General features: G+C 36.5%; 1 protein-coding gene across 2 annotated transcripts in view; it reads left to right on the plus strand.

The window, feature by feature from the left end:
• Positions 1-6,952: 6,952 nt before the first annotated feature.
• LOC121317487 (exostosin-1-like) overlaps positions 6,953-17,814 on the plus strand; it is a 338,142-nt gene continuing 327,280 nt past the window's right edge. The window contains exons 1-2 of one of the 2 annotated variants that reach the window (XM_041253479.1): positions 6,953-8,602; positions 9,136-10,239. In XM_041253479.1, the coding sequence (XP_041109413.1) occupies positions 9,275-10,239 (965 nt within the window). In that variant the 5' untranslated portion in view covers positions 6,953-8,602; positions 9,136-9,274. Of the gene's footprint in view, positions 8,603-8,997; positions 10,240-17,814 lie in introns of those variants that run through there. The other variant, XM_041253480.1, reaches the window with a different exon arrangement.

Raw genomic sequence — 17,814 nt, forward strand, 5'->3', positions numbered from 1 at the left:
AGGCTGACAGCATTTCTAGGACTACAGTGCAGTCCTACTCACTAGATGTGTTCTCAGCAGGAATCTAGAAAACACCTTGTACTTAAATGCATCCCCATGCTGGCCAAGCACCAACAAGCATTACCTCTTCTAAACTAGTGTTTTCTTTAAAACTCAGAAAGCAAACATAACTGAAGATTACCTACAGATTACTGGTACAACATGCATGTTAATTTCCAAACCACCCCACCCTTTTCATATAGCCAAGTGATTAATAAGGACTTACAGTGGCTTGCGAAAGTATTGACCCCCCTTGGCATTTTTCCTATTTTGTTGCCTTACAACCTGGAATTAAAATGGATTCTTTGGGGGTTTGTATCACTTCATTTACACAACATGTCTACCACTTTGAAGATGCAAAATATTTTTTATTGTGAAACAAACAAGAAATAAGACAAAAAAACAGAAAACTTGACCGTGCATAAGTATTCACCCCCCCAAAGTCAATACTTTGTAGAGCCACCTTTTGCAGCAATTACAGCTGCAAGTCTCTTGGGGTATGTATCTATAAGCTTGGCACATCTAGCCACTGGGATTTTTGTCCATTCTTCAAGGCAAAACTGCTCCACTCCTTCAAGTTGGATGGGTTCCGCTGGTGTACAGCAATCTTTAAGTCATACCACAGATTCTCAATTGGATTGAGGTCTGGGCTTTGACTAGGCCATTCCAAGACATTTAAATGTTTCCCCTTAAACCACTCGAGTGTTGCTTTAGCAGTATGCTTAGGGTCATTGTCCTGCTGGAAGGTGAACCTCCATCCCAGTCTCAAATCTCTGGAAGACTGAAACAGGTTTCCCTCAAGAATTTCCCTGTATTTAGCGCCATCCATCATTCCTTCAATTCTGACCAGTTTCCCAGTCCCTGCCACCATGCTTCACTGTGGGGATGGTGTTCTCGGGGTGATGAGAGGTGTTGGGTTTGCGCCAGACATTACGTTTTCCTTGATGGCCAAAAAGCTCAATTTTAGTCTCATCTGACCAGAGTACCTTCTTCCATATGTTTGGGGAGTCTCCCACATGCATTTTGGTGAACACCAAACGTGTTTGCTTATTCTTTTCTTTAAGTAATGGCTTTTTTTGGGCCACTCTTCCGTAAAGCCCAGCTCTGTGGAGTGTACGGCTTAAAGTGGTCCTATGGACAGATACTCCAATCTCTGCTGTGGAGCTTTGCAGCTCCTTCAGGGTTATCTTTGGTTTCTTTGTTGCCTCTCTGATTAATGCCCTCCTTGCCTGGTCCGTGAATTTTGGTGGGCGGCCCTCTCTTGCCAGGTATGTTGTGGTGCCTTATTCTTTCCATTTTTTAATAATGGCTTTAATGGTGCTCTGTGGGATGTTTTTATAACCCAACCCTGATCTGTACTTCTCCACAACTTTGTCCCTGACCTGTTTGGAGAGCTCCTTGGTCTTCATGGTGCCGCTTGCTTGGTGGTGCCCCTTGCTTAGTGGTTTTGCAGACTCTGGGGCCTTTCAGAACAGGTGTATATATACTGAGATCATGTGACAGATCATGTGACACTTAGATTGCACACAGGTGGACTTTATTTAACTAATTATGTGACTTCTGAAGGTAACTGGTTGCACCAGATCTTATTTAGAGGCTTAATAGCAAAGGGGGTGAATACATATGCACACACCAATTTTCCGTGATTTACTTTTTAGAATTTTTTTAAACAAGTTATTTTTTTCATTTCACTTCACCAATCTGGACTATTTTGTGTATGTCCATTACATGAAATCCAAATAAAAATCCATTTTAATTCCAGGTTGTAAGGCAACAAAATAGGAAAAATGCCAAGGGGGGGGTCAATACTTTCGCAAGCCACTGTAGTTAAAATCTCAACCACAAACTTACTACAGTACATGCCTTTGCACAGACTCCTTCACCTCTCTGTGCCTTAGCTGACTGTTAAACTCAGCTAAAATCACTTTGAGCAAGCAGGCTCACGTACAGCTTTGTTTGGGATGGGGTTTCTGATATTTTGTGAGGTACACTATATTTTATCAGTGGCTTGGAATTAATTCCCCATTTTTAATGATATATTTTCAGATGTGAAAATATTGATGTTTTTCAATTTGTGTCAGTTTTTCTTACGTATATGGAAAACTACAAAGCAGTGTGTAATTCAATACGTTAAAGTAATGTTATTAATCTTAAGATTTTATGAAGAAAACTGTGTTAATTCTATAGGGTGATGCAAGACTTTTGGCCACAGCTACAGAGGATTTTGGCATCAAAACCTCCAGCTTTTCACCTCCAACTATGAAAATGAGATGTGAGCCAAAGGGATAGCTTCTACTGCCAGTGTTTCAAAGAGGGGGTGTCTTGCTTAGAGCTGGATCCTATTAGCAATCATTAGTATAAGTGATAATAACTTTTCAGCAGTATGCATACGTTTATTTTTACCCTGCCACTGAGTTACTGAGTTCAAACACACTGTCCTACTTGCAAGCTATTTTAAACTGCACTGCTCTCAATAATAGTACAATAATAACACATTGTCATTATACATAGGCATGCTACAGAGGTTATTTTAAACATTGTTAAAATGATTTCATTCTTTACTGTAAATATTCTGTGTCATGAAATAGCCATGTATGGTGGTCAAGCAAGCTTTAACGCAGTACACACTGACTCCATGGGATTGATGGCATCCATATGAATGGGAAACAACATGAGGTCTGTTACAAAAACAGTCAACTGATTTCAATGGCATGTCTAGAGCTGCCAGGGACCGAAATATTTTTCCTGAATACAAGACTGTCCTCTGAGCATTTATGTCATGTTTTTTGTTTTTTTGTTTTTCCTTAAAACATGCTTATCTGCAAGAAGTTTATTGCTTAAATAAAGTCATTTTTTCATTAACATTGTTGAGACCAAACACATTCTAGATAATATCAAAATGTCTTTGGGTTGCACCAAACTGTTTGGAGAATGTTGTTCTATAATGATAATGTTATTTTCATGACCTCTTAGAGTTTGCCAAAACATCTGAAACCAAATAGTTTTGTTTTCTTGTCATTTTGTATACTGTAGTGATCAGTATCTGGATCTTACCGGACAAGAAAGCCAGTCTGTTACCTGCAATGCTATATAAATCACATTTTTGCTTGCATGCAAAACAAATTGTGTGAGATGACAAACCTATGAGATACCACTTTAAGATGGTTTTATTTATTTATTTATTTATTTGGGGGAGGGGGGGTTCCAAATTAGGTTGGATATACACTAGCTGCTAATTTCAAAGTTGGAATTTTGATTCATAATATATTATTTTGATTCAAATATATTATAATAATTTATTTATATTATAAGGGTCATTTTTAACAAGCACACAAGTGAAATGTAGCTAATACCGGTGATACAATTTAATGGTATGAATATTATTTTGTTAATGCACCTGTTGGAAAACACTACAGTATTCGATAAGTGGCTTCTCATCCTCAATCCAGTTTGAGAATATGTACTTGTTTTACCCTTTTTGGGTTCCTCTTTACAAGTTCAACAATGCTACCACATTTAATGTGTTAACTCCAGGTAATCTGGCCTATAATAGTGACTACGATAGGGTGTTCAAGTATTTATAGACTAAAAGGCATGAACACACCAGGCAAATTAGGCAAAAAACGGAATTAGGCAGATCAATTATTTATTTATGTTTTGTTCTTAAGCAAAGCTGTCAGTTAAAACCATGTACATTAATTCTATTTTTACCTATGGCTCACTTTGATTGCTTCTGAAAATGACAGTGACTTGTTAAAGGTACAGTTCTCTATATGGTTTTATTTGATACATTGTTTATTTAAATATTTCATAAGGATGTCTGTTACCTCATAAAGCCACTACACACAGTGGGTGCTTATTAGAGCTGATTGCTTATAACTGTCTCTGTGTGGCTTAGCTGATGGGTGGTAGGGTGAGTCATACAGTCAGGTTCACATCCTGGCTGTGCCAAGTTGTTGATCTTTGCTGGGGATTCCACATGGAGCATTGCGTTTGCTCTGGCACTCGAACAGCTTGGTTAGGGAGGAAAAATTGGCAGGGAGGGTTTCTCCTGACCCAGCTACTGCGGTCCCTACTTGTTGGCTGCCCACCCAGTAAACTCAAGTGGCCTTTGTCCTCCAGGGGCCATCTGCTGTGGAGCTTTTGGGTGCAAACAGGTAACTGGCTTTGTCTTGGGATTGGAACACATCCACTGACCTTCAGTTCTCAGTTCTACTGCAAGAGAATATAATTGGACATTGTAAAATTGGGGAGAAAGACAGGGGTTAAATAATTGGCCCCTCTAAATTAAAGATTAAATAAGCAAATACATAAACAGAAGTGGATTGCTACCAGCAACTACTCATAGTTCCAAATCATGCAGTTGTGAACAGTTCAGCTTTTTGTTTCAAACATTTTCTTGTCCTTTTAATGAACTGCTAATATTCAGATTAACACAGTGTTTCAAAATCCTGGAAAGTTAGCAACCACAAAGGACACAACAAACCAGCCTGCCTTAATGAAAGAAACACAATCTGAAACTAAAAGCATGAGAACCTCCAGTTTCTTTTTCATCCAGATGGCTGTGATGATGATATAATTAATTGCACTTACATAATTCTCTCAGAGACTCACTGGAAACATGGTTTCAACCATTTCCCGCTTTAGAAATGACAGCTGTTCACAGTTCCAAAACAGCAAAGACAACCTCATCAAAAGCTATCCTTTTAGAGACATGAAAGCATGGCTGTGCTTAATGCGATGTAGGAATTTTTCACAAACGTGCTGCTTCTTCGTATTGACGGTCTGAATGGAAGGAGTTACAAATATAATATTATTAGTCCTATCAGTAAATGTATCTTCCTGGTATTTTAAGAGCATATTTTAAAGTGGGTTTATTATTAAAAAGCAATCAAAAACACCCATAACATGAAATGAGTTGATCTACAGAATATCACTTGATTGCGGCTATGAGTAAGCTATGCAGAAATAATCAGCACTTGTCATTTTCAAATCATGTCAGCCCAAGAAAATGCATTTTAACATTACTATGTCCTAAAGTGTACTGTATACTTTACAACTGGTAGTGACACCAGGACATTTGGCATACGACAAAAACACTCCTGTTTCCAATGGTTAATATTCCTCTATGCAGCTATTGCTTTTTTATTGTATATAAATGGTTTCCTGACTGCAACCTTTTACGCAAATTAGACTGACAACTGACTTGTACTTCTGCATTGGCTTGCTTGGATGGTTTGAGCCAGTTCTCTTCGGACATCTAAATGATCTTGTGCTCAGGTTTGGTGGTCTACTTTGGCCTCCAAGTTCCAGACCTTCCAGTTAGCAAATGATAATCATCATTTGAACATTTAGAAAAGGTGTCTGTAAACCCAAATCTGTGTATCGTATGGCCTCCCCTGTTGGGTATTTTTACAGTTTGCATTTTTCTGTACATGTATTGTTACACAGTTGTAATTTCATATGAGACAGTGTTAGAGAACCGATTGGAACTATCTGTACAAAACCAAAAAAAGTAATGTTATTGGATCATATCATTTTTTTTTTTTTTGTAGAATTTTTACTCTGGAACACTAGATGGCAGTAGTTAAACTGTACAAAACATTTCTGAGGTGGTGTTAGATTTCAGCAGATAGTACATTTCCTTCAGAAGATACACCCTCAAGACCCACAAATCTCCACAGATATATATATATATATATATATATATATATATATATATATATATATATATATATATATATATATTTATATTGTTGCGTTTGAAACATGATACATCTGACGAAACGGCTGCAAAATAAATGCAAAGTGTATTCATGTCTTGTTTTATTGTTAAACAATTTGCTAGAGACAGAAAATACCCCTGTAATTAACAAACAGAATATTTAAATATACGGTGGTTATAGAGCAAGCAGTTAAGTGATGGTATGAACGGCTTTGGCCTAATAGGCAACGTTTGTCTTTAGGTCATTAGGAAATTTAAAACTATTTTATTATTCTTTCTGAAACCTAGCTGTTCCTAAAGTTAACATTTCCATATATGTGTTTTTTTTTTTTGTTTTTTTTTTTTTTTTTTTTTAATAAATAACATGTTTACCATCCTAAAAATTCCACCAATGCTGGTAAATAAACACACACATACACACAAATGTATTGCCATCTATGCCAGCGAGTCCAGCTGAAAACTCTTACCTCTCTGTATAACAATAGTACATACAGAGTGTACGATTTTCAAAACGCTACAATAAAGTGAATATCCATCACAATTCTAGAGAAGCTTAACTAACGGAAGAAAAACCTATAAAATATTCTTCTCAGTAGATAACGTTCATCTTGGAAGTTTTGATGTGTGCTACACTATACCGTATTGCACTACGATGCACTGTAATTAGCTTATTATTTAATGGCATGACTTTACCAATGTAAAAAGAAGTTTGCCTTTCGGTAATACTGGCTGTTCGAACTAATGCTAATGCACAGAACTTCCCTGTACAGCTATGTGTCAACAAGCTCGCGCTGCCTTGTCATGCCAAAAGGAGGAATGTAAAACACTAACCTTCGGTTTTTGACAGGATTATCACACCCCATAATGTCTCCCAGCCTAGGACAGTATCTCCGTTAAATATAAAAAAGGAGAACCCCGCCAGATAACTTTGACGGCACCAAAGTGTTACCTGTTTAAATGAAGTGGTGTAAGGTGAGGTTCTGTACACAGACATTAGAGGCATGCTTTCTCGTTGCAACCCGATGTAGTGACTTGTTTTGTTCACGCCTCCTATGATGATTGACGGCAACATTTGCCATTTAGATACGATCGTGTTTTTGTTCAACCAATAACCATGGCGGTATTTAGGAAAATGTTTGGAGGGGGTTTGGCTGACAGTTCATTGTAGCCTTGGTGAGGAGGGAGCTGAGAGAGATTATGCTGGAAGGAATCATAAACTCTCCAGTTAGTAACATGCATACAAACGGTGGAGAGAACACTGACTGAGTCTGGCTGGAGAGTGAAGGTGACTGAGACAAAACGGAGCAAAGATTGTGTCTTGTTAATAATAATAAAATAGTCCATAACCCTACCAAGGATATTTCAAATGTGTGTTCAGAAAATGCTAATGGTGAAGACTAGTTGTTTTGAAAAATAACACACAGTTAACTTTAATATAGCCTATAATCACTGTACAACAATTGACAACTAAGAAATGAACATTGGACTGGCTGTGTGTAGCATCCACATTTAATTGCAAAGGTATTCGTTTTTAAATTAATTTGCATTAACTGAAACGGATTTTTAAAGCTGTCATTTGTGGAATTCGTGTGTAGCCTATTGGGGACATTAGTGATTAAAATTGAATTGGAACAGTACATTGATTTGGCTGGCTGGACTGTGCAGGAACAAAACATACTTATTGGTATGGCAAATACACTGCATCGTCACAGGTTTGGAAAACTTGGAAGTTGCATCATCTTTATGAAATGTTAAGTGTTGAAGACACGGGACTTTCACAGTACCACCAAACGTGAGTGGAAGCTGGGCTTTACACTGGCGAGGATGTTTCTGACTGGTAAATCAAATGCGAAATAGTTTATTTTAAAATATGTTTTATTGTTTGAATACTTTGGATTAATTGAACTTATCCTAAGGGCATGCACACCGAATTTAGCTTACTGAATAGAGGAAAGGATGCATGGGGTTAATGATGACTACACATGAATAATGCTTAGGACTCGTACAGAAAGTTAATGCCATGGCTAAATCTTGAAGTCTGAAGTGAAACTGGCGGAAAAAAAGTGAAAAGACATCACAATTACAAAATTAGAAACTCTGAAACAGGCTGTCCCACGTGTTTTAAATTCAAGCAGGTGATTCACTTTGTAGAATGTAGTTTTGGGAAAAAAAAAAAAAAAAAAAAAAAAAAAAAAAAAAAAACTAATGATCTCATATGGACACCCTTTGCAGCTCTGTTTAAAAGAAAATACTTTCAAGTGAGAGATACAAGAAACAACTTTATATGGAATTTGGCTGAACGGACGTGAAGACTTTGGATCAGTGTTCATGTAACACTTTGGGAATATGAATGAAACTTTTTTCCCCTGACTTTTTAAGTATCCATAACTTGGAATCTGGGTGATACTAAATACAGAAGGAACTGCTTCCTGAAGCCGATGATAATGGAATGAATTTAAAGACTGCAACATCAGTATTTAAAACAGTTCCGAATCTACATGACAAACTGTTGCATCACTCCTTCAGAACAGTTTAATCTCACTGTTAATTCTCGCACAGGAATGTCTGAACTTCTTGTTAGTGTTAGTTTTTTTTTTTTTTTTTTTTTTTAATATATATTTTTTGAATGAAGCGGATTTTTATCTTGAAATGTTTCAAAGCGCTATTCTGTGAAGATGACGTCCAAAAGGATATTTTAAACAAACGTGAGATGCAAAAATATGTGTCTTAAAATGAGGTATTGACGTATGCCTTTGGGACAACAGTTAAGTAGAAGGGACGTCACCATTCATCTCCTTTAAGGAAAACAATAACAGCAGGTGTCTCCTAATAAAGCAGGTACGAGTTTAAATGTACTTCTTCAATAGTCCGCTAAATGATTTGGCATGTCTCAATTGATTGTCTTGCTAAGTTGTAAGACTTCAAGAGTAGGACACTACTAATACTACAAATGTTAATAACGTGTATACAATACTATCAAAAACAGAAGTAGTAACTGTTCATTTCCAACATTATATCATAATTGTCCTATAAATTAACACTTTGAAATGCTTAAATATTCATTCCAATTCTGTATTCTGTGTAAACGTTTAAAACACAAAGTAATGTATTTCCTGCTAAGTAATTCACCATCTGATTAGTCTACATCTGTCACTAACGGAGCTGAGCTGCTCATACATTTAATGGTATACTTGTACAAAACACACTTTCATTGGCCTTTCTAAGTAGAAGAATACAGACCACATTAAGTAGTTAATAAGTGACCAGCACTTTATAATAAGGCATGTCTGTATTATTACAAATTTAACATGCTTAGAGTAGTACTTTACAAAATAAGTGAAGTGAATGGCTACTGTGTTTTGTGCACACAGCTACCTAAAGCCACCAACATGCTCATTTTGAGATGAGAGTCTGCTTCATGTGTTGAAACTGGACCCGTCTCCTCCTCTTCCTCCCCTTCATCCTCCTCCTTCAGCCTCTTTTCTCATCTCCATCAGCCCCGTTGCCCACATGCAGGCCAAAAAGAGGTACCTTCTAGTGTCTCTAGGAGCCTGTCTTCTACTGCTTGTCTATCTGGGGGGATTGCAGATTAGAGAGTTCCATCAACACCGCCACCACCTGCGCCACCTTAAGAATCCAAGTGGTCAAGATCATCCAAGGCAGCGTTGGCCGCAGTGGATTAACCCTTTAAGCACCTACCTGGATAGTGAGGAGAAAGATGAAGATGGCACTGAACCACAGCTGCGGCATGCCTCTCCCAGAGAGAGTAGGGAGATCAGGGCCAATGTATACAAAAACAGGAAGTGCAGGATGGACACCTGCTTTGACTTCAGCCTCTGCCAGAGGAGCGGCTTCAAGGTCTACATCTACCCTCTGCAGAAGGGGGAGAAGATTTCGGAGAGCTACCAAAAGATTCTCACCACCATAGAAGAGTCCAGATTGTATACCTCGGACCCAAGACAGGCTTGCATGTTTGTCCTCAGCATTGATACATTGGACAGAGACCAGCTTTCTGTTCAGTATGTTCACAGCATGAAAGCGAAAATTCAAAGCCTTCCTCAGTGGAACAATGGGAGGAACCATCTCATATTTAATCTGTATTCAGGGACCTGGCCCGATTACACAGAGGATTTGGGTTTCGATATTGGGCAGGCGATTTTGGCTAAGGCTAGCATTGGCATCGATAATTTTAGGCCAAACTTTGATGTTTCGATCCCTTTGTTTTCAAAGGACCACCCACAGAAAGGAGGTGAAAAGGGTTATTTGACTTTCAATAATGTTCCTCCATCAAGGAAATATTTATTAGTTTTTAAAGGGAAAAGGTACCTGACTGGTATTGGGTCGGAAACCAGGAATGCTTTGTATCACGTTCACAATGGGGAGGATATTATTTTATTAACTACTTGCAAGCATGGGAAGGACTGGGAGAAGCACAAGGATACGAGGTGTGACAAAGATAACGATGAATATGCAAAGTAAGTGGCCTTCTATTGTTAGATTTTTGTTTAAAAGTAATCTTGTGGATTGTTTAATTTTATTCAGGCACTTTAGGGAACTTCCAGCCTTGGAAGTTATATTTCATTCAGTGCATATACACTTTTTATTTCACAATGCATAGTAACCAGGTGTTCAGACTTGTGAAGTATGCTAAGGTTCATTTAATTGTTAAACCAGTCCCAGCTCATGTTGTCTTTTAAGCATACAGGATATTTATGAAGCTCAGGTACTCTATCAGAATCCGTCCACATTTTGTAAATACACATGTTCAACTTTTTTTTTTATTGGGTGATTTACATTTTATTTAGTGCAGCTGGCGTTGGTCATCTGTCCATTTTGGTAGAGAGTCAACTCTTAAATGAATTAGTGTTCAAAGATGTATTCCATTCTTCACCTGAAGTTGTTTGCTCCACTGCCTTTTGTTGTTGATTTAACTGGACTTTTCCCATGGAGGGGCAGGTCCTACAAGGGTTAAGGATTGTAGATGTGTTATCTGCAAATCTTCTGCTAGGGCTTCTTCTTTTATACAGTTATGTTTTATGACAAGTATTATACAATTCAAAAACTTGGAAGGATTCAGTATAACACTTTGTCCAGTGTAATGGCTCAGTCTGCAGGCAGGCAGGATTGCAACATGTACTGTACTGGGGTCGGCTGATACACAGAATTCATTGACAATTAATTACATGATATCTTTGCATTTCAAAGCACCCATAAGTCGCAATAACATTCTTCTACAGTTACGGAGACTGATGCTTTGAAATACAAATACATTACGGTGCATGCTTTGTAAACCTTCTGACTAAAGCTTAAAAAAAAGTGGAGTTTGGAGAGTGGAAACCACAAGACCCTTCCACAGTTTAACTGCAGTAATACCAGGTTTAGTGGGCTGAAGATTCCAGAAAAGTTATAGTAAGCACTTTAGTTTGTATCTGATCCTTTGTTAAATAATTAGATTTGTTTTTATGTATTTGAGAAAACTTTATAATTAAAATATACTTATTTTGTTTTAATCTGGAGTCTCACTGAGAAGCCATTCAAAATAAGATGTGGGCTATTGTATGCCACAGCAACTTAAAAGCATTTTTGGTGACTACCATGCATTCAGTTTGCCTAAAGACATGACTCCCCTGCTGATAACATAGGACTCATGGTAGAAAAATAAAATATCTTCTCTGTTGGGTGCAGTTCTACATAAGTTATGAGTCACAATAGATAAGTGCATTTTTGTATGTGTTTAAACATTGGTATAAGTGCTGAATTATTTCTTTAAAAAAAAATTAAAAAGACAAGAATAGAAATGGAAATATCGATTGATAATTCCAGCATTTCTATATACTGGTTTGCAGTCTCATAGAAAAAATAACTGCCGCTCAACTGAAAAAAACCAAACTCATGCATTAGTGACCCCAAAAGGTCTCCATCTTAGATTGATTTTAGGTAGTTGTTAACTGTGATGGAATTATGTGCATAGTGGTATAGCCATTGTGTGCTCTATGTTAGGGTAGACAGACTGACAGGAAACAGCTTAAACAGGAACTTTTATCGTTAAAAAAATAAGTTTTTGGAGTTACATCTTAAAGATGCAGCATAGAATATTTTTTTAAAGCAACATCGATAGCATATGGGTATTTCCACGCTAATGTGGTACACATATGTAACAGAGTTTGAAAAATAAAGTTCATGATAAGATGTTCAGCCCCCTCTTATCATATTCTCTCATCTCAATGTCATGGAATTATTAAAGGGACGATAACTTTTCATGTTGCACAAATACTCCATGCATGGTAACACTGCGAATGAGGACGGACACAAGGCATGTAAAGAACCCCAAAAATTACAATTGTGTTAAAATTATGTGCATGACTTATGACAAATATGGGAGTCCAAGGCATTCCTTATGAATCTTTAATCAAACTTTTTGTTGCTTCCCCGATTCCAGACAAGCAAATACACTCAGATCGAATAAACATTAATTTATGGAATAGTTTTATCTGTCCATTTACAAAAATTAAGTTAATCAGTTTTTAGTTTGCAGTTTTGCTTTTAAAGCTACTGTTGGCGGAGAACCTCTTTCTGGCTGAGTGAAGTTAAAACAGTGTCTCTTACTACAGTCAGAGAGAGAATTACGTTTCTCCATCACAGATTTACAGTGCTTCTCAAACAATAATATAAAATGTAATATAAACAACACCTCTACATAACGCAAATAAATAGGATAGATCGAGGCAGAAGATATGTTTTGCCTACAAGTGAATTATTATTATTACTACCATGGTTACATGGAAAGGCATACACTACTGTCCACGTGGCTTTTTTTGCAAGATATACTGAAACATGCGCTTCATCAGTGTCGGCCAAATTTTGTAAAACTCAAGACACTTAGCTTCCTTATTAATCCAGAGAGATAGAAGATTTAATCCACAAAATAATTATACACTTCAACAAGTAAATGATAGTTCCTAACCACAATCACATTTGCAACATGAAGGACCAACTCCAACAGATCAATAATAACACTGTTATGAACGTAGAAATGAGTGGGCAGACTTCAGGACACAAGATTAAAAACCTTTATTAGTGATTAACAAAATCCTCCGTCCCCAAAAACATGTTCTAATAAAAAGTACAGGTATAAATTGGCTCCCAAAAAAGAAAGCTTTGAGTATTATTCCTTTCTTAAGAGCTGAAATAATAACTTTCATGGTTGTACAGTGTGGACAGACACTGATATGAATGTAGCAAATTTTTTAAAAACTGATGTAGAATATAGAATCGCTTGCTACAGTGGTAAAAACAGACTTAAAATAATATTTTAAGATTTCTAGATTAAAATAATTAGTTGAATTAGACATAAATGTGACAATATTATTTATAAACACCATGTAAGTCATCATGTTTTGCCTTGTTATGTTTGGATCACGTTTGAGGAGGATAGTACACTTCCATGTTCAGATAAAATTTCTTCAGCTTTGTTTTTTCAGACAAAGTTATCTACACTATATTTCCAGTGTGTGCTTTGTCTAATTTTAATATTTAATCTCGAAGAAATCAAGCTGCAACTTGTCAATTTACTCAAACATAGACATGTGTAAAGTCTCCATTAGCATGAAAATGCCCATATTTGTTTAAACTTTACTAACAGGTGTTTACCACTTCTTTAAACTTATCTAAATACCACTGTTGTTTAAATAGAAGGGGGGCTATATGAAAACCAACAGCTGTTATAGTATATGTCATGAGTGTATTGTTGCTGTTAAAAGTAATAAAATGCCAAGTTGGATCCTAATTTCATATTTGAACGGTGGCAATATTTAGACCTGACCACTCTTGAGATAAGTTGAATTGACCCCTTAGGGTTGGTCACTGCCTCTGCCTATCTGAACCCAGCTGTTTCAACCCTCTTCTATCTCCCTAGTGGCTTTCTGTCTTAGGGGTGAAAACTTCCAAGAATTTCAGGTGTGCCAGGTCCTCAAACTCTCATTTCCTGCAGCTCCATTTCGAGCATACTTACTCGTTCAAGCAAGTACTGGATCTTGCAGCACTTTACTAAAATGTACTTTATTTGAATCTCCCACCAGGACCGCACCAGGTTTTTGTGGGCCCTGGGCATTGGACCTCCAGCGTGCCCCCACCTTCACCCCCAAATCAAAAATATTTTTCTATCAAAAAGGTTTTCATAATCAGTAGTCCCTCGCTAAACCAGATATGTCTGGAGATATGAGTTGTCAGATTTAAATAAAAAAACAAAAATAAAAAATAAAAACATTTTGTATCAATCTGTAAAGTAGGGCTATACAGTAGTAAAATCAAATGAATCGCTGTAGCACACTTTTCCTTTTGCTTTTGTCTACCGGTAACACTAAATATATCATGCTGCTGCATTTTACACATTACTGTACAACATTTTCTTTTTTACTGTAGCTTCTTAATACATAATTAACAGAAAACAGAACACACACTTTACAGAAATAATATTTTTTAAAATTGACATAGAAAATTTGACAGTGCACTTACTGAGGTTTATTTTAGATTTTCTGTTTTTGTAGTCTTTTCCTTCTCTTTTTGACACCAAGATTTGAGTTTCTTTTTGAGGTTCCAGAGGTTCGGCGGGCTTCATTTTTGCTGGTTTAAAATTGTTTAATTATAGTAGGCGTTATGATAATAATAGACGTTATGATAACACTGTGTAACACAATTTTTGTTCCTGGGTAGTAAGTGTTATGTCCTAATTGCTTATGCCTCAAAAGTATAGAAAATGGCTATTATTCCCCACAAACTTTGCTTTTGTGACCAGGACAGTGATATTTCAAAATATCACTATTTCCAATGGGAAAACAGGCAAATGTGTGTCTTTTCATTCACATAAAGTCGGAAAAAAACAACATATGAATCCAAATTAACATGTATTTATACTAAAGTAATACAAAAATGACTACAAAAGATTTAGAAGTGAGTAGTTTTTCGAGATTTACAATTATACTGTAAATACAGTATAATTAGTAAATCTCAAAAAACTAACTCAAAAAAAAAAAAATTGTTACTACTACTCACTTCTAAAAGAAACACATTTGCCCGTTTTCTCATTGGAAATAGTGATATTTTGAAATATCACTGTCCTGGTCACAAAAGCAAAGTTTGTGGGGAATAATAGCCATTTTTCTATACTTTTGAGGCATAAGCAATTAGGAAATAACACTTACTACCCAGGAAAATTCAAAAAAAAAAAAAAATTTGTTACACGGTGTTAATGAGGCTATTTGCTTATATGAGTAAAGTCAAAAGCACTTGTCATAAATGGATGAGAATGTTTCTAACAGCAATTACAAAAAACTTATGTTGGAAAGTAAAAGCAGAAGATACAGCAAGTAGTTATAGTTAGGTGCAGTAGATGAATGTGGCAAGGTGTGGAGCAGTTCAGTGCAAGTACAAGCTGATGCAAGTACTGGTACAGTTGAGTGCTATATAGTCCAGTACGGTCGAGTGTTGTGAGGTTTATAGAGGCTGTCTGAACAGGTGTGTCTTTAGGAGGCGCCAGAAGGTGGTCAGGGACTGAGCAGTCCTGATATCCGTGGATAGGTCGTTCCACCTCTGAGGAGCAAGGGTGGAGAAGGAGCGGGCTGTGGAGGCGGGGGAGCGGAGGGGGGTACAGGTGGAGGAGAGTATCTAGGTACTTTTCCAAATCAAACTTATATTACAGCAGATAACACCCCTTCTCTACAGCATTTGCTGACAAAGTCTACCAAATTACATATAGAAAATATGTTCATAAAACAACAACAACAAAAAACAGTATTTGCACTAATGTTTCAAGTATTGTGAACAAGTTTTTAATTTTTTTTTTAATGTACTTAATTTTTCAAACCCCAAAACACAGTCAGTGTGATCTTTTTGGAGGGAGGGGGGTATTTATCAACTGTATTTGACTAACATTTTGAGGTTAACATTTTCTTTGAAGCTGATTTCTGCCAGCATGCGTGGTGCCATTTTTTACTCAGAATGCCTTATATGACTTGTATACATATAGACAACAATATCCGAATCATGAGACAACTTCAAGTATACAACAGAAAAATCTCAAAAGCATGTGCAAGTCACAAATGAAATGTATTGTAGGTAAGATGTTGCTAATGCTCATTTATCCAGAACCAAAAAATATATTTTCCTGACACAGAGTGCATTACCAAACATTAGGAACTGTTTGCGTGGTATTGGTTAATTATACCTAAACACTAAAATTAGCACTATGTTGTCCATACTGCAGACAAAAAGAAATCTAATCATGTGTTGTTAAAATGTACATTTAATTGGTCTGTAAATGTCCTAAGGACATATACCAGGGATTAAGGACTGATTTCCCAGGCCAATCAGCATGAAGGAAATCTTTGAAAAAATGTCACTGTTCCTCCTTGAACGTTAACTTTATTCTGTATAATAATAAAGTGGGATGTTGAAAATGTGTTTGGTAGTGTTTGTGCATTAATAATTGGCACTGTGACGACCCTTTTAGTCAAGTGACCTGTGGAATGGATTTTGTAGTTCAGTAGTTGGTCTCTGCTGATATATAGTTTCCAGCCTTGTTAATTCTTCCCACTGGATCTAAAACGATTGCAATAAATGCTATTGAGATTACTTCAGTAAATGAATCCTAAAGGCAGTATCATCAGAAGATAAAACTGGAATAAACCGTGGAGCTTGGTGTTCAGTGTGTGCTAAATGTGTTTCTTAATCTTCCCAAAAATAGTTGCAGTGATGAAATGATGAGAACACTACTTTACAATGCAGGCAATGTAAGTACATTTTAATAGAGGTGCATCATGCTACGATGGCAGTGCTTTATTCCTGAATAAAAAAATCCACTTGACCATTTCTTTTTTTATTTTGGCATGGGTTAAGTGCTGGACCAGAGGGTGTTATTTTATGGGAATTATGCAATGTAACACATTACAATAACTGTAATATGAATGAAAAAGGGTATTTGCAACTTAGTAACATTTTAGAATGATATTACAGAAACATTCCAATGTTGCTTACTGCTTACCTAATCATGGCCATCAGGGTTTATAGCAGGTGTCGGTGGAGCATTCTACTTGCCATCCTCCTTTTTTAAATGTTTCCCTTAAGAGTTTCTCACAGCACAAAGGTGATTACTAATTCCATTTAATAAAATGTTTTAACTATGTACTATTAGGGTTTTATTATGTGTTTTGTTTTATGGTTTGCCTTTCCTCACTCAGCAGGCTATCGGGAGCTTCAATGTAAAATTAACTTCATGTTAAAACAAAATGTGCCTGTTAAAGGATGATAGATTCTTAACTCCAAAAAATTCAGTTTTCAAAGAAAGTCAATATCTTCACTGCTTATTGTAAGAGAAGTATTTTTGTATTAAATACTTTTCAACAGTGGAATTCAGTGCTACGATATTAGAAACCATAAGCAAATGCTTTATTGCTACACAGACAAATGCCAGTGGCTTTATCAGCAAGAGTCTGAAGGTGTGTATATCTCGACTACATAATTTTTAATATTTTTAATTGATCAATAAATATATAAAAGGACCACTATCTATTTTTTGTTGTTTTTAAACAAAATATATATTTTACTGTTTCCGTATTGTATTTGTGTTACTGTTTCCGTCCATTGTTGAGTTGGCTATGTGTAATAACCTTCAGAGCTAGAAAGAGAAAGTATGTTGATGACACTTTTGGATGGTGTCAGTAAATATCTCACACTGACATTTTTTTTTTTAGTGTCTTATAAATCTGCAATTTAGTTTTTGAGACAGCTTATCACAGCTCTGTCCTATCATTAAACTATTTTGTTTTGTTTTTAAACTGTGAGCCACTTTTAAATTCAATGATATGCAGCATATCCTCCAACTATACCAATTTGTCTTGTACAGTATTGGTTGTCTTACTTAGGTAGTGGATCCTTACAACTTGGTGGTGTGTACCTCTTTTTGAAACCTGCTGTCCCAAGTAGACTGACAGTGAATATTCTGATCACTATCGCTAAGCTGCTGGAGCCACGCAGGTGTGAGCGTCACGGTAACC

The sequence above is a fragment of the Polyodon spathula genome, chromosome 6 (assembly GCF_017654505.1).
Source record: "Polyodon spathula isolate WHYD16114869_AA chromosome 6, ASM1765450v1, whole genome shotgun sequence".
Taxonomy (NCBI): domain Eukaryota; kingdom Metazoa; phylum Chordata; class Actinopteri; order Acipenseriformes; family Polyodontidae; genus Polyodon; species Polyodon spathula.